The 18,354-nt window shown below is 43.3% G+C and overlaps 1 protein-coding gene across 1 annotated transcript in view; it reads left to right on the top strand.

The window, feature by feature from the left end:
• Window positions 1–9,452, top strand: part of ANO2 (anoctamin 2) — a 153,894-nt gene extending 144,442 nt beyond the window's left edge. Inside the window, exons 20-24 of the mRNA XM_083738731.1 lie at window positions 231–383; window positions 526–578; window positions 3,478–3,659; window positions 8,387–8,492; window positions 9,170–9,452. Of these exons, the coding sequence (XP_083594857.1) occupies window positions 231–383; window positions 526–578; window positions 3,478–3,659; window positions 8,387–8,492; window positions 9,170–9,451 (776 nt within the window). The 3' untranslated portion in view covers window position 9,452. The remainder of the gene's footprint in view (window positions 1–230; window positions 384–525; window positions 579–3,477; window positions 3,660–8,386; window positions 8,493–9,169) is intronic.
• Window positions 9,453–18,354: the final 8,902 nt, after the last annotated feature.

Raw genomic sequence — 18,354 nt, forward strand, 5'->3', positions numbered from 1 at the left:
CGCCGCCAGAGCACAATTTCTGTTCTCATCCTGAAGCAAAGTTCTTAACCTGAAGCACTATTTCTGGATTAGCGGAGTCTGTAACCTGAAGCGTCTGTAACCTGAAGCATATGTAACCCAAGGTACCACTGTATATATTATATAAGCATAGCACTGTATGTCCATGGCTTTGCAAGTGATTGCAGACTTGGTTTTTCAGGCCTTAGGAAGAATGTTTTTCTGTCTTCTAGTTATACAGTTTGGATTCGTCACGCTCTTTGTCGCTTCCTTTCCTCTGGCTCCTGTGTTTGCCCTGCTCAACAATGTCATCGAAGTTCGCCTAGATGCCAAAAAGTTTGTCACCGAGCTAAGGAGGCCAGATACAGTAAGAGCAAAAGATATAGGTACGTTTTTTTTAATTTAAAATTATGGTAAAGATGGTGTATAGAAAGGCGGGAGAGAAAAATATGAGGTCTGGGGTTTGGTTTGCAATGACAACAGGAATGGAAACTGCGCAGCTTAACAAATCTTTCTTCTCTCTGACAGGGATTTGGTTTAACATTCTGAGTGGCATTGGAAAATTTTCAGTAATAATTAATGTGAGTATTGGCTTCTTGCTTATGTATGCTATGGCAAGAGGGGATTTTACTTAAACTGTCAAGAATTTCAGGCTTTTCTTGTTTAAACATCAATTTATTTGTTTATAAAAATGTATACCACTTAATATAATATAATTATTTAAGCAGTTTACATTAAAAAATGATAAAAATGCAACAACATTCCATAAAAATTTCCTAAAACCTAGATTAAAACAAAATGAAATTATACATCGCAAATTAAACTGAGCAGTGTGCTAAACAAGAGAGTCTGAGTCCAGGAAAGCTCGGCTAAACATAAAAGTTTTTGAAGGTCATTACTGTCTCCACCGCACTTTATTTCCTGGGAAAAGGCATTCCAGAAGGTGAGTGCTGTCACTGAGAAGACCCACTTCCAAGTTGTTGCTCCTCAGAACACCTCAAAAATCAGTTTGGTCTGTTCATTGTTTGAGGCTTTGAATATTGAACAACAAAGCCTTGACATTGGCTTGGTAGCTAACAGGTAGCTAGTACAGCTCTTTCAGCAATGGTGTAAAATGTGTAAAGCTGGATGTCCCACTAAGCACCATAGCAGCTGCATTTTATGCTAACATCGTAGCATAGAAAGGGTAGCTCCATATACACTGTGCTACTGTTGTCTAATTGTGCAGTAACCAATATATGGAGCACCATGGCAAGGTTATCCCTGTTTGACACACCAACCAAAGGTGGTAATGGTCCTCAAGAGGTCACCTTGGCCTCAAGTGAAAGCAGTGGATCTAAGAGCACCCCACAAATTATGCACCTGCTCCTTCAGAGGGAGTACAAACCTGTACAGAACTGATACCCAACCCAGTTCTTGGGACCTGGGAACTGCCCTGTTGATTCTCGGGCCTGAATCCAGACTGGGATACATTAAGATAATAAGCTTCACCAAAAGACAAATTCATGTCTACTGGCCGTGATAGCTATGGTCTACCTCCAGTACATCTCTGAAGACATTGCTCTGAATTTCAGGTGCGGAGGGCTATGCTCAGGTTCTACTTGCAGGCTTCCTGTGGGAATCTGATTGGGCGTTGTGAGATCCAGTAGGTCTCTTCTTGTGTTTTGATTGCAGCTGAATCACCACCACCTTCTAGATTGCTTTGACCAAGGTGTATTGGACCTGTGGGTCCACAGTGGGCTTCTTCAGTTATGGTTGCACATTGCTGCCTCCTTCGAGACAACAGGAACCATTCTATTATGCAAAAAGGCATTAAGCAGGTTCACCCATAAATTTGAACTGAATCAAATTTCTCCCACATCCCCATCTCACAGTGGGCAGTCATCTGCCTACGGGTAATCTGAATGCAGAGATTAAGTGCAACCACACACTCTCCATGTGTGATTCCTGACAACTGACGTGCTGCCTCTGACACGGCAAGTAGAGCCTAGCCATGGTGGCTAGAAGCCATCAATAGCCTTATCCTCCATTGCTGCTTTATTTTGAGTTCACATCACAGTCCCAAAACTCTGCTTCAGATTCAGGCTTTATCCTTCTCACTATCTGTTTTTGGGGGACAGGGGGCGGGCAGGTGTGGAGGATTCCCTGGTCCTGAATGGGGTAACTGTGCCCCTGAAGGACCAGGTGTGCAGCCTGGGAGTCATTTTGGACTAACAGCTGCCCATGGAGGCGCAGGTCAATTCTGTGTCCAGGGCGGCTGCCTACCAGCTACACCTGGTACGCAGGCTGAGACCCTCCCTGCCCGTGGACTGTCTCGCCAGAGTGGTGCATGCTCTAGTTATCTCCCGCTTGGACTACTGCAATGCACTCTACGTGGGGCTACCTTTGAAGGTGACTCGGAAACTACAACTAATCCAGAACGCGGCAGCTAGACGGGTGACTGGGGGCGGCCACCAAGACCCCATAACACCAGTCTTGAAAGACCTACATTGGCTCCCAGTACGTTTCCGAGCACAATTCAAAGTGTTGGTGCTGACCTTTAAAGCCCTAAACGGCCTCGGTCCAGTATACCTGAAGGAGCGTCTCCACCCCCATCGTTCTGCCCGGACGCTGAGGTCCAGCGCCGAGGGCCTTCTGGCGGTTCCCTCATTGCGAGAAGCAAAGCTACAGGGAACCAGGCAGAGGGCCTTCTCGGTAGTGGCGCCCACCCTGTGGAACGCCCTTCCAGCAGATGTCAAAGCGATAAACAACTACCTGATATTCAGAAGACATCTGAAGGCAGCCCTGTTCAGGGAAGTTTTTAACGTGTGATATTTTACTGTATTTTTGGTTTCTATGGAAGCCGCCCAGAGTGGCTGGGGAAACCCAGCCAGATATGCGGGGTATAAATAATAAATTATTATTATTATGGCTCACGGCCACTTCTTTTGTTCCCTTAACAACTCATACTTAGTGGGCCATTACTAGGCTGGTCTGGCTATTCCAGCAATTGAATCCATGTTGGATCCAGGAATTAGAAGGGGGGGGCATGCAACCTGCCCCCCCAAAGAACTCATAACAATATGTTCAATTTCAATTGCGTAAATTGCCAGAAGGCTCATCCTTCTATTATCATCCTTCTTTGTTCACTCATCTTTTAAACAAATAAACTGTTATCTAACATCAAACGGACGGCAGTAAAAATCTAGCCAAGATTTATATTAAAAAGGCATAAAAGGCCCCCTATGCAAAGCTCTTGAACAGCACATCTATTTTTATTAAACAGCCAGATTACAGGTCAGTCTGGTGGGATGCTCTTCCACACTGCTGTGGAGACAAATAATACTTGAAAGTCCAACTAGTTCTTGTCCTCAAGTCACAAAGCAGCTTCTCTGGGAATTTCTGGATATCTTTTGGATCACTGTCCTCATCCATAAACTGACTCCAAAGTATACTATGCATATCTGTGCTCATATGGTAAAGGTTTTTCTTTTCTCCCAGGCCTTTGTCATATCTGTCACTTCTGATTTCATTCCGCGCCTTGTCTATCAATATGCATATAGTCACAATGGAACCATGCATGGCTTCATCAATCACACTCTCTCATACTTCAACGTCAGCGATTTCAAGGCTGGAACGCAGCCAGAAGCCTCAAGTTTCGAAGAGGATGTTTCCCTTTGCAGGTAAAGCAGCTTTACCAATCACTGGCTATTGTATTTAAGACTTATGGTAGGAGCAATTTTGGTAGGTGGTTCCACTAACTTTAGTGGGTTAAAATTAGAGTAAGACTGATCTCTGTCATTGAAGGCAAAAGGTAAATTTTCCAGCTACATTTGCCCTTCCTGTAAGATCCTCACATTTTCTAAAGCTCAGTGTGCCCAAGACTTGACTCCCTAGAAAACACACACAATATTTCTTCTTTAATCATTTGGAAACAAATATGAGAACAAAAAATAGTATCCAATAGGTTTCCATGTTTTCTAGGGGCAGCCCCTATTTCTGGTCCCTGGCCCATATAAATCACTGTCCTTGTTTTGCATTCTGTGGATGCCTTCTTAAAATATTATTAGTGTGTGTACATGTTTACTGGAGTTGCCATTATTGAGGTTCATCCCTCTTCCTCAAGTCTCTAGAAGTCAAATCTCAATGTGGATGAATGTGCCTTGACTGAATGGATACAGTATGTTTTCCCCACAGGTGGAAAAGAATTTTGGGATTGACATTTTGATCAGAAAAACATGGGGAAAGATTGATCAGACCTTTCTCTTCCCCCTGCTCTTATCGAATTTAGAGCCCTCAGTGGAGGCATTTAAGTAAAACCAAAAACTGTCAGGGAGGCTGTCACACCTAGTTGGCTTCTTAACATAGAGGGAGGCTATGAGCTTTGTATTTTAGCTCAATTAAACACATAGATGCAGACATTTCATTTCTGAAAAAAATTTGGGGAGAAAGTTGACCTGATACAAGTCAATGGTATTACATGGAAGCAGGAATTTCCCATTATGGGCTTCACTTGATATTAAGGTGTCTTTAACTGAATCCATGGGATGCAGGTGGCACTGTGGGTTAAAGCCTCAGCGCCTAGGACTTGCCGATTGAAAGGTCGGCAGTTCGAATCCCTGCGGCGGGGTGCGCTCCCGCTGCTCGGTCCCAGCGCCTGCCAACCTAGCAGTTCAAAAGCACCTCCGGGTGCAAATAGATAAATAGGGACCGCTTACCAGCGGGAAGGTAAACGGCGTTTCCGTGTGCAGCTCTGGCTCGCCAGATGCAGCTTTGTCACGCTGGCCACGTGACCCGGAAGTGTCTCCGGACAGCGCTGGCCCCTGGCCTCTTAAGTGAGATGGGCGCACAACCCCAGAGTCTGTCAAGACTGGCCCGTACGGGCAGGGGTACCTTTACCTTTAACTGAATCCATAACAAATTCAAACACTCCCCAGTGATGCATTCTTAGAATAGGTAGGGCAACATTTTTATCCACTACTCTGAAATATCTGGTATTCGTTCTAAATGAACATTGCAACAGTGGCAATAATCTGTCAACAATCTGTGACATATAATTAGCCATAATTTTTTTCTTGCAGAGTACAAGGGTTATTTTTTTTTTATTCTGCTCAAGGCAAAATGAATATGACACCTTTCTCAGTTAAACACTCCTTTCGTATGGATCATGAGGATGAATTTATTGGACCCTAACATCAAGTTTGTCACTAAAAGCTTATCCACACGACACTAGAGCAAACCTGAGTTTGCAAACAGGTGTGCATTTGACAGACACTGCAGGCAATCCCATCACTTTGAGAAGTACCGCTGTCTGATACAAAGATTTGTGTGTTTCATTCATAGGCTATATTTTTAAGATACAGACTTTTAACAGGGAATGTCCAGCCTTTGGTTCTAAATCTCTGTCTGCAAAATGGTAATAACCATCAACAGCTAATTCCTCCTTCTTCAAAGCAACAATGTTTTAATGCAAAGTGATTTCAACATAAAAGGGAAAAGGTGTGTTCAGTTATGTATCATTTTTGGACTGAAAGCGACAAGTGTTCGCTGGATAGATTTTTTATTCCAAACATGGGGTGAATTAGCAAATATTGACAACTTACACTCCCATTTCTGTTTTTGCTGGAATTCTCAGACATCCCTCATCCTAATAAGTTACAATATGGCCAGATCATGTTGATCAGTTTGCCAGTATAATACCAGAATTGCACACTGCCATTATGTGCACATTTACAGGTGGAAATGCAGCCATTTGCCAGTGGACAGATACTTCCATATGATGCTTAAGTCAGACAAGTGGTCCATTTCATCAGGGCTGTCACTTCCAATTGGTAGTAAGCCTCCAGGCTCCAAACTCAGCACCTTTCCCACTTTTGTTATATGAGATCATTCTCAAGTCCAGGATGTAGGAAGGCTGCCTGCTCCAGGGAGGGTTCACCCCGCTGAAAGCAATCATTTCTCATCTATGCTGCTATTATAAATAACTTAATCTCATTGCTGGAAATACTTTCACACTCATGTGTGTACAGATAATTCAGAAACTCCAAAGTGCAGCACCCCAGATTACTGTGTTGTTGTTGTTTAGTCATTTAGTCGTGTCCGACTCTTCGTGACCCCATGAACCAGAGCACGCCAGGCACTCCTGCCTTCCACTGCCTCCCACAGTTTTAGTTACAGATAGGTAGCCGTGTTGGTCTGCCATAGTCAAAACAAAAAAAATTCCTTCCAGTAGCACCTTAAAGACCAACTAAGTCAGCTCTTGGTATGAGCTTTCGTGTGCATGCACGAAATCTGAAGAAGTGTGCATGCACACGAAAGCTCATACCAAGAACTGACTTAGTTGGTCTTTAAGGTGCTACTGGAAGGAATTTTTTTTGTTTTCCCACAGTTTTGTCAGACTCATGCTGGTAGCTTCGAGAACACTGTCTAGCCATCTCGTCCTCTGTCGTTCCCTTCTCCTTGTGCCCTCCATCATTCCCAGCATCAGGGTCTTTTCCAGGGAGTCTTCTCTTCTCAGGAGGTGGCCAAAGTATTGGAGCCTCAGCTTCAGGATCTGTCCTTCCAGTGAGCACTCAGGGTTGATTTCCTTCAGAATGGAGAGGTTTGATTTTCTTGCAGTCCATGGGACTCTCAAGAGTCTCCTCCAGCACCATAACTCAAAAGCATCAATTCTTTGGCAATCAGCCTTTTTTATGGACCAGATTACTGTGCTGGGGTTCAAATTAGAGCTCAAATAAGTCCTGTTTTAAAACAGCTACACTGGATGTAGGCTCATTTCTGGGCGCAGTTTAAGCTGTTCACATTAAGTGTTTAAAGCTCCAATTATCTGAAAGACTGTTTCCACCCCTATTCACCTTATTGGGGGCTTTCTTGGTCCTTTGGACACCCTCAGAGATGTTGGGGAAAGGTGGCTCAGGAGAGGGTTTTCTCTGTGTCAGCCCCTAAATTGTGGAACTCGCCCCGTCCCGTTCCCAGAAGCACCTAGCATCTTCATTGTTGCAGAGGCACCTCTTTGCAACAGCTAAAATGTTTTGTTTTTGTGGGACTCATCTCTCCTGCTTAATTTATACTGTTCTGGTTCATTTGGAATGGCTCGTTGGTCTTATAACTGTGGTGGTTTTATCTGTTTTTGCAATTGTTGTAACACGGCCTGGGATCTTAGGGTGAAGAGTGGGTAAGATCGTTTGTAATAAATAGAATAAAAGAACTGAAATTGAACCTGGGACCTTCAGCATGTCCAACTCTTCCCTTCCTTCCATATTTTGTCTCCCTCTCTCTCTCAGCCTTAAATTATCCCACTATACTAAATATAGGCCAGACCTTGCATGCTTCTCTTTTGAAACTCTCTACTGTGGGAACCTAAGTTGAGCGTTCTAAAACTGTGCCTTCTATACAAATAAATATATCTCTATCCTTTTGTATTCTTTTAAAGAACAAAATTGGTATATTTACGTGCCTAACAGCCATTCTCCTTTGTATGCTTTCTCAGAAGTAAGTCCTACTGAGCTCAAGGGGATCATAGCTCAACAAAACAATTTATTATATTTATCTTCATAAAAAGTGTATAGTTGTTCACTATTAAGCCTATTTACTTGCTGGTAGAAAGTGAGCTCCATGGGTACCAGTCACAAAATGGTTACCATGGGGAGCATGGCATAACACAGGCATAGGCAAACTCGGCCCTCCAGATGTTTTGAGACTATAGTTCCCATCATCCCAGGCCCTGTTAGCTAGGGATGATGGGAGTTGTAGCCCCAAAATATCTGGAGGGCCGAGTTTGCCTATGCCTGGCATAACACAAAGATGTTGCCATGTGGGAAGTGACATGACACAAAATGGTTGATGCATCTGAAAAAAGCAGAAAAAGAGAGAGCGCCACAATGTGTTGCAGGCATGCCAGCATTTCCGCCTCCCATCTCCTGCCCATCAACTAAGAAAAGGCACCTACATCTGCCACTGCTGGGCACAGACAAAAACTCTTTGCACCTCTCCTCTGTTCAGAACCATTTAGGGAGGACACGTGTGCAATCTGGCATCCAGTGAAATGTGGGCAGCTTTATTTATTTATTGAATTCCATTTATCAGTCACTAAAATATCTCAAATTTATTTATCAGTCACTAAAATATCTCCAAGCAAATGTGTTGCTTTATTTATCAGTGTCAACCCATGTCAGTCAAAATTGTTAAAGCAATCCATGACTGCAGCCCGACACATGGGGCTGTGGTTGGTGGGTGTGAAAAAGAAATATTGAAGCATAATCGGAGAACCCAAATACTGTTGCTGGAAATGAAGGGTTTAATTGCACAACTGCTGGGGAACTTTCTAGCTGGAAAACTGAACTGATCTGTGTTATGTGTAGCAGATATGGCTCAAGAATGTGCAGTTTAAAGCAATGGCTCCATTTTACAGGTTTAAGGATTACAGAGAACCACCATGGTCTGAAAACCAGTATGAATTTTCTAAGCAGTACTGGACTGTTTTATCTGCCCGTTTGGCCTTTGTCATTATCTTTCAGGTAAACCCTTTCTGCGTTATATTACTTCACTGCCACATGTAATGCATTGATTGCTGCCTGCAGTACAGTGGTACCTCGGGTTAAGTACTTAATTCATTCTAGAGGTCCGTACTTAACCTGAAACTGTTCTTAACCTGAAGCACCACTTTAGCTGCCGCCGCGCCGCCGAAGCCCGATTTCTGTTCTTATCCTGAAGCAAAGTACTTAACCTGAAGCACTATTTCTGGCTTAGTGGAGTGTGTAACCTGAAGCGTATGTAACCCGAGGTACCACTGTACTTGTTTGTCCATTGATTTTTCTTCACGCTTGTTCACTAACCCTTTCAAATTCCCTTGCCCTCAGCTAAACTAGAAGAGAATTAAAACATCTTGATATATTTGTTTCTGTTCAGCTAACAGTATATTGCTGATGGAGTATTGGACGCAGCCCAGAGATTATTATATTATTGAGCACCCTCCATGCCTGCTGTGCCTTGTCCCCGCCCAGCGTGCGAGAGCGGCGAGGGCTGGGTTAGCGCGCTCGGTCCACACTTGGGGGTATGCACACATGCACCCCAGGCACTGGTAGACAGTGCTACACCCCTGGCTATACCTCCCCAAAACGAGTGCTTTAGGGATCTTTTCACTGCTGTAAGGAACACGTCTTCCTCCTGCTTATTTAATTTATTTCTCATGCAGAACCTGGTAATGTTCCTCAGCGTGCTTGTTGACTGGATGATCCCAGACATCCCCAAGGATATCAGTGAGCAGATCAAGAAAGAAAAGAGTGTGCTGGTTGATTTCTTCTTGAAGGAAGAGCATGAGAAACTGAAACTGATAGAAAACTTTATCAGGCGAGACAAGCAAAAGAGCAAAAATGAGACAAGAGGAAGGAGAATTCGAGCGGCAAGTTTCTGCCAGTTCAACCGAAGTCAACGGGGCAGCTTAACATCCTTTAGTTCACACCACACTGATGTGTGATTCCTTGAGGGCACATCTGCACCACTTATAATCGCTCTGTCCCCAGAGAACTGTAGTAGTGAAAGACGCTTATGTTCTTCAGCTGAATATTCTCATCATCACTCTAGTCCTGCGACAGCTACCCAGATTTGGAGAGGAATACATGACAGCTGAGCTAGCATGATGCACATATAGGTTTGTAGTGCAAGAAATAACAGCCAGTACGAAACATATCGAATAATAATTTACCTATTGTCTGGTTAGATCTTGAGGGGGGAAGTGATTGGCTATTGTTTTGGACAAATAGATTATACTGGTTTTCAGAAGCTTCATTTTTAAATTTCTCTGCAGTATTCTTAATCAGATGTCCTACGTGAAAGCACGCTGTATATTTATGTTACAAACTCATGTAATTTTATACCAATTTGCCTGCATTGGTTCTTCTGCCCCATCCCAAATCCTGAGAATTATAGTTTGGTGAGAGTTCTAATATCACTCTTAGAAATCCCCCCCTCCTTCACAGAACTACCTTAAGAGTACAGCAGCTCATGTTGATGGACCTCGTTTTGAGTGGCTGGACTGAAAGCTGCAGAACCGTAATAACAAAATATTTACGGTCACAGAGCACTTTGACATTTAGCAATGTTTCTCTCTCATTAACAGCACAGTCCTGTACCTCCCAATAATAATAATAATAATAATAATAATAATAATAATAATAATAATTTATTTGTACCCCGCCCATCTGGCTGGGTTTCCCCAGCCACTCTGGGCGGCTTACAACAAAGATGAAAGATACACTAAAATGTCACATATTGAAAACTTCCCTGAACAGGGCTGCCTTCAGATGTCTTCTGAATGTCAGGGAAATGCTTATCGCTTTGACATCTGATGGGAAGGCGTTCCACAGGGCGGGCGCCACTACTGAGAAGGCCCAACTCAGAAGTAAGTCACATAGAGTTTAGCAGGGCTTACCCTCAGGTAAGTGAGTATAGGATTGCAATCTAAAAGTATGAAAAGGCCAAGAGAGACCACAGCATGCATATCTGATAGAGAGTGAGAAGAACACTTTGCTTAGCACCTGATTTTCTCCTCTTTCGAATCCACCATCACATTGTGTATCAGTTTCCACATACAGAAGTACATGTGCCTAGCACCATTCATGAAGTGTATCCACAAGAACCACCCCCCCCCAAAAAAAAATCCTGCATTGCATGGCAGGGGGGTTGGACTAGATGACCCTCATGGTCCCTTCCAACTCTACAATTCTATGATTTTAAGAGTAAATTATACTTTTTCAACCTAGGCAACCCACTTGTGATTTAGACAGTACCAAGCTTGTGTTCTTGTCCCATTGCTCAGTCCCATCTGATGAGCAAGTGGGACATAAATGATGGCGTTCATCTGGACAGGAGGCAGAAGACATAATGAGGAAGGTGGTGCAATAGTGGCAACCTGCCCTTGGGTACCAGCACCATTTAGAGTACAGGTAGGTTGTCTAGGTTGTGAGCCTCAACTCTTTCCCTCTCTGCTACCTTGTCTCCTTCTTGCCTCCTTTTGTCGTCTTCCCCATTGTCAACCTGCTCCATCGGTGCAGAGACCTGTCTGTTTTTGCTTTTGAAACTATGTAAAGCACCGTGTACACTGATGTTATGAATAAAAATAAAAATAGTAGTTTAAATCATGGGTTTTGCTCAACACCCACACAAACAACAGGAGAAAGCCCAATCCTGCTCTTCCTAAATAGTGATCTGCACATTTGGAAATTCGGACCGAGTACAAGAATCCATGAAACATCGCTTAAACCAGCTTTAATGGGGAAAATGTCCATTTTAGAATACTGAAGTTCTCATCGAAGTTACGGTGCTGTAAATGGCTGGCTGATACAAGCATATCTATAAGTGATCACCTGTAGCTTCATCTTCAGATGAAGCACAGCATTTTAGTTCACTGATATCCCTAAGAGGGATTTAATGTAATTTTATGCATTAACTTAGTCCTTGATCACACTTATCACTTGCTGCTGTACAATGACAGTAAATCAAGATGTTCCTATGTAAAATTCAGAGAGTTACCACTTAGGCATGCCATCTAAATGTATTTAAAGATTATTGTTATGAGGGGATTTTTGGATTTTTTGCCCCTCTTATTCCTTGATCAACTTTCTGTTAGTTAGAAAGACTAATGGCCAGAGTGGAGATTTGAGAAGCTGGATGCAAAGGCGGCAGGCTGAGAAGCCAGGGAGAGAGATTCTTCTGGAATCTAAGGCTGCAGCTACGGGAAAAGACATCCTTGAGTGTTGATGCTTTGAACCCCTCCATCATAGGCTTAGGTTGTACATATGTGTAAATAAACCATACATCATAAAGACCCTACAGTCTCCGCTGTCCCTCATTCCCAAAGGAAACACAAACCCAAGTAAGTTCCTGAAACTCCTGAAATCTTACACTAGGGATGGTGGCATGCAACAATAATTTTATTTCTATCAAGATTGGCCTTGCACCAGGGGCAAAAAGTCAAAACACCCCCCTGTGGTGAGCCTCATTCCATAGACCCTATAACCACCACATCTTATCTTTTGGGTTTTTGTGTGAGGTAAAACTTTGTTACTTGGAGACTTCAGGCAGAAGTTGAGCAAATAACAGTGGTTTATTATATAGAAGAAAGGTGTTAAAGCAAATGAAGTGTCGGGAGATAAAGTTCTTTCAGGAAACAGTTCACTCATTAATAATTATAGTAAACCAAGCGGATGTTACAGACTTCTAGACTAGTTGGTTAAGTGTTCAGCTTGTTTCTAGTTTGGTTACTTCAGTTTCTTAAAACTTCATTGCATAGGTGTTAGAGCTTAACACTTTGCTTCTCAGACAAGGTGGTACTTTCTGTCAGTTTCCCAACCTCTTAACAATCCCACTCCTGCGGTATTTCCAAATAACAGACCCAGGGGATCACCACCCCCTCATAAACTGGTTTGGGAGTCTTCTCTTTCTGGAAAATCTCTCCCCTCTTGACTGGAATGAGACCTGAGGAGACTTTATCGTCACAGCTCAGACTCAGCCCTCCAGAAAACTCCTGTCTGAATACTTTCACAAGACACTAAACACTGTCTTGCTAGCTAAGCTCAGAGACTCCTTTCTCTGGCTGTAGATATTTTCCTCGGAGTGAATGTTATACACACAGATCAGATCCAATTCTCCAACTCTCCCTCCAGCTATTTCCCTTAAACTATATGCCAAACTATCTGAACCCTCCCTCAGAAATGGCTCCTTTCCTTTTCCCTCCAAAAATTGCTGGCTCCACCCCCCCACCCCCGTCTGTCTGTCTGTCTGTCTGTCTGTCTGTCTGTCTTGGTAACAAATCAGAGAGAAGTTCTGGCCTTCTAGTGGAATTTTGAAGCACTATAAAACCACATTCTGGTCTGGCTCAGCTGTCCATCACAGCCCCATGCCTCCCCATGCCAGGGTCTCGATTCCGATTTTGGGCCCTTGGCCAGTTATTTATGAAGGAAACCCCTGCTCTTAAGAGGGCAAACCACATGGTGCAAATCTTGTGCACAATGCTCCATGATATGCACAAATGAGGGCACCCAGAATTACTTAGCATGATCTTTGGAATGTCTTGGACAGTTGCGTTCTCATTTGTTCATAGATCTTTCAGAGCACCTCAAGGAGAAACTTTCCCAATGTTTAATGCATTTTCATTGTATATAGCCTCCATTGTTCCACAGAATCTGAGAAAGTTGAGCCACTGGGGGGGGGGGAGGAGAGAGAGGGAGAGAGAGAGAACGAGCAGGTGGCTGTGGTTCAATTGCATCTAGAATTTCATCCTTTTTCTGTGAAAGTTAATGTATGTTAGCCTACTGGACAGTCTCTGGAGTCTTGCATAGTTCCCCACCCCTCCACCCCATCCCCAAGCTCCAGCAAGGCTGGGAAAAGAAAAAGCTGCCTTGCTGGGTTATCAAAGCCTTGACTGACAGCTTCCCTGTCTGCCTATGTGATACACTATCTATTTTTATCTTGATCCTGAAAGCTCAGTTTAATAGAAACTTGGCAGGTTGGTTCTGAGCGCTGGTTCGGTCCCCAAGGATTAACATTCCCACAGAAACCTTTGACTTCTCTTCCCATCCCCCAGGTCGCAAATGAAAGCCTCTCCTAAATGCCTATAACTGGAGATCTGCCGATTGCCCAACTCCCCGTTCCATTGTTGAACTCACCATTTTCTCACAGTGCAGTCCTTCCTTATCAGCCTGAAACTTGTAAGGCTACCCGTAAAGTGACTGCCATTGTGCTTTCACCTCTCTGAAGGTTCCCTTTCCCCTCTCTTTCTCCAGTGCAGTCGCCCAAACAGCATTATTCAATAGAAACCTGAAAGCATATGGAAATATAAAGTAAACCCAAACAATAAGCAGGACCCAATCCATTAAAAATAATGAAAAAATGTTCCTGGGGTATGATGGAAAATGATGGAAAGGCCACAGCAAAGCTAATACTGAAATCAATGGGTTCAAGTACACTTTCATACGCAGTGGGAAATATGAGGAACTACCTCCATGACAAAAATGCTTTTCAAAACCAAATACGAAAAGGACTTCGTTCATCTTCTAGAACCAGAAAGAGATGCAGTCCCGTGAGTTCCTCTGGTGTCACAGCTGAAATGGGGAAAACAAACATGAAGGAAAAGAAGAGTTTTGTGTGTGGGAAGCGAGGCAGAGAGAACGTAGAGGGGGGAATAAACTAAGAGAAAATTACTAAATTTGCCATAATTTTTGCTCTATAAGACGCACTTACTCCTAAAAAGTACGGGGAAATGTGTGTGCATCTTATGGAGCGAATGCAGGCTGCGCAGCTATCACAGAAGCCAGAACAGCAAGAGGGATTGCTGCTTTCACTACGCAGCGATCCCTCTTGCTGTTCTGGCTTCTGAGATTAAGATTTTTTCCCCCTTGTTTTCCTCCTCCAAAAACTCGGTGCGTCTTGTGGTCTGGTGCGTCTTATAGAGCGAAAAATATGGTAGGCCTTTCTATTGCACTTTGAACTGCAGCTTAAGAGAAGCTGAGCCTTAGTGCATTTTGCTCAGATGAAAAATGCTGTAATTAGGGTTAATACATGGAGTCAGGAAATGCCCGTGTGATGTAGGGGAAAATACGGCAAATTTAATACACTGGTCTCCCTTCACATCTGCAGCATCACCAAGTATGGAAACAGATTTTTGCTCATGGGTCTTCTTCACCTTTGAGGCTGGCTGCTATCGTATGCACACTATTCACACTCTTCATACTGTTCCTGCTGCTACTACTACCCCTGACCTTATACTATCCTGTCTCAAAGGCAAACTGAGGGTGGTGTATATATTGCCTTCCTTTGCTTATCTTCACAACAGACATGTGAGACACATCAGACTGTGAGTTACTAGCCAGCCATGACCCAGTTAGCTTCACAGTTGAGTGGGGACTTTGAACTTGGCTAGTTCAGGCTTGCTGCCCCTTCAGCTTAGTCAGAAAGCTGTTTCTTCCTGTCAGGGACTCTGGTAACCTCTGACTGCAAACTGACAGCTGTGTGAGCTACCTAAGGCTTGTCAGGCCCGGTCTGAAAGGAAAGGGAATGCGTTCCCTAAGGTGCCCTGTACCAGCAAACAATAGATCACTTTTGACATTTTTTAAAGCACAGGTGGAGGCAAAAAGTATTCATTCAGGAACAGGGCCGTTCCAATCCAGGATCAAGGAGAAAGACCTTCTATTTTTCACTTTCAAACTGAACACGCGAAGAGGGCTTTCGTAACACAACCAAACCAACAGCTGGTTCTGAGCTATGACTCATATTGTGTCTTAGTTCATGGTCATTATCTAGTTCATGGCTTATGGTTGTGAACCATACTGTTTTCCTACAACATGCTTGCACTTGTGTCAGCCAAGTCAACAACCTCCATCCTGTTGGCTTCTCGGGAGTTCACCCAGCCTCCTTTATTGCTGTCTACAAAGGGATTGCGAAAGCAGGGGAGGGGTTAGGAATCGGACAGCCCACAATTCGGGACAGGAGGCCCAAGCTGTACCTTGCATGACATACCTTGCATGTTCAGTCTCCAGCTTAAGGTATATGAGGCAACCAAGCCGGAAAGCACCTCTGTGAAAGCCTTTGCTGGCTCATACATTGTGTAAGTGTGTCCTACAGTAAGTGGCTAATAACAGAATGTGCAATCATAATAATAGAATACTTGCTTTTTAGATACATATTATATGAGGAAAAATAAGTCCCATATGTTTACATGACTTCCTTTTTATGATACAGTACTTTCTTTTATCCTTAATGGAACACAATTCCATTAATAGAGTGCCTTGTGGGAATTTTCTGCTTCAGTTACATGGCTTCATAAAACAGTCTTCTTCTTCTTAATAATAATAATAAATAATTTATAGTTTACAAGCCTGATTTTATTCCAATCTCAGCTCAAGTGTACATTTTTCATAGGAGTATTTAATAGTCTATTGTATAAAGTGCTTTTTTTAAATAGGACATGTATTTGTTTTTCCCTTAGTCAGTGAGGTTACTTTCCATATGGGCTAAGGTGCGTATAAAAAAAGGATTATTGTTGTTGTTGTTGTTTAGTTGTTTAGTCGTGTCCGACTCTTCGTGACCCCATGGACCAGAGCATGCCAGGCACTCCTGTCTTCCACTGCCTCCCGCAGTTTGGTCAAACTCATGTTTGTGGCTTCGAGAACACCATCCAACCATCTCGTCCTCTGTCGTCCCCTTCTCCTTGTGCCCTCTATCTTTCCCAACATCAGGGTCTTTTCCAGGGAGTCCTCTCTTCTCATGAGGTGGCCAAAGTCTTGGAGTCTCAGCTTCAGGATCTGTCCTTCCAGTGAGCACTCAGGGCTGATTTCCTTCAGAATGGATAGGTTTGATCTTCTTGCAGTCCATGGGACTCTCAAGAGTCTCCTCCAGCACCATAATTCAGAAGCATCAATTCTTCGGCGATCTGCCTTCTTTATGGTCCAGCTCTCACTTCCATACATCACTACTGGGAAAACCATGGCTTTAACTATACGGACCTTTGTTGGCAAGGTGATGTCTCTGCTTTTTAAGATGCTGTCTAGGTTTGCCATCGCCTTTCTCCCAAAGAGCAGGCGTCTTTTAATTTCGTGATTGCTGTCACCATCTGCAGTGATCATGGAGCCCAAGAAAGTAAAATCTCTCACTGCCTCCATTTCTTCCCCTTCTATTTGCCAGGAGGTGATGGGCCCAGTGGCCGTGATCTTAATTTTTTTGATGTTGAGCTTCAGACCATATTTTGTGCTCTCCTCTTTCACCCTCATTAAAAGGTTCTTTAATTCCTCTTCACTTTCTGCCATCAAGGTTGTGTCATCTGCATATCTGAGATTGTTGATATCCAAAAAAAGGATACACACACACAAAGACACACATACACCAGTCAATGGTGTAGATGCTCAAAGACAGATTGGGCAGAAAGGCCTCTTGCGCAAGCCTACCGAAATGAATAGGCACTGTACAAGACCATAGTCCTTGAAACAAGAGCATGCTAGACCTTCTGTGGTTCTGGATAGTTTAATAATGAATAAGCATTGGTGCTTTTTTTACTACCCATGTTCTTTTCATATTATTGGTTTAACTGTTCTGGGAACAGTTTGTTTAAAAATAATGAACTATGTCAACATTCTGCGGGAAATGAGGCCATAAGGAGAAACAGTCTTTCTTCTTCCTAAGTATCCTTCTCTACCATGCCAACATTGTATTCACATTCAGAGTTCTTATTTTTAATTCATAGGAAAATTTACGACATCCGTAACCAAGAAGCAAACAATGTGTAAGAGAGTGACTGTGATTAGATCCATCCATGGACATCTGTTGTCTTATATGACAGGGAGAAATTACGTATGCAAGTCAGGCAATAGACTCCTGGCCATGGTGAATTTCCGGAAGAATTTCTGACCCAGCACAGCTCCTCAGATGGTGCCACTGTTCATCTCCCTTTCTGACTATTTGTGGGGCAGACTCTCCCAAGTGTTCCTATTCAGTTCATGTCCAGAGACCTCACTGCTCAAGGCTGTCACTTTTCCAGCTCCCCTATTTGTAGCTTAAGGCCTCGGTTGCAGCAACTGACTTCAGAGACCTTGGACTGGAGAACAGACCACCTTCCAGGTAGATTTGGGTAGAGCACCCTGTGGCCTACTCTGTATGTGGACTTTCCCTTGTGAATTTGAAGCAATGTCCTCAAAATTGCAGCCCTTCTCTTTGATTGCCCAGAAGGTGGCGTTTTGTTTCATCATGGCAAATAGAAACATAATAATCACGCCTATGCAAATCCTGAAACCACACGTACAAAGCCACAACCTTACCTTATAAGTAATGGAGCAGCCTGGTACACCAACCAGATTGATCCTGTTACCGAATATTGTGTGACACTTCAGACAGCTTTTTGCCCAGTGAGAAACCTGAGCAAGGAACTGAGGGGTCAGGGAGGTGGGGGGTATAAAAGGATTTCAGTGACACTAGTAAAATCCCTCTGCAGGGTTTAACACATTCTTTGCATTCCACCACATTACAAGATGCACAAGAATAAGATTCAATAGTGTGATAACATTTCTTTTTAAAAAACAACAAAACTTCACAACGTTCCTCACAACATTGTGTCCTCAGCCGTGGTCTGTAATCGACACTTTTGGTTACAGAACATAATTGAAGATGCAGAGCAATTCATCTCAATGGCCCTGATGATGATGATGATGATGATGATGATGATGATTATTATTTTAATGCATAAATAAAGCCATTACACCTTTAATCTTGTGCACCTTTGAGACTCTGCCTCTCCCTGTGACTGGTGCCTTCCCTCCTTCTCTTTTTCCGCTGGAATCCACCAAAAGCAAAATCTGAGGCAAGCCTGGAGATTCCCGCTAAGGTGAAACTTCT

The sequence above is a fragment of the Podarcis gaigeae genome (assembly GCF_964106915.1).
Source record: "Podarcis gaigeae genome assembly, chromosome: 5".
Lineage (NCBI taxonomy): Eukaryota > Metazoa > Chordata > Lepidosauria > Squamata > Lacertidae > Podarcis > Podarcis gaigeae.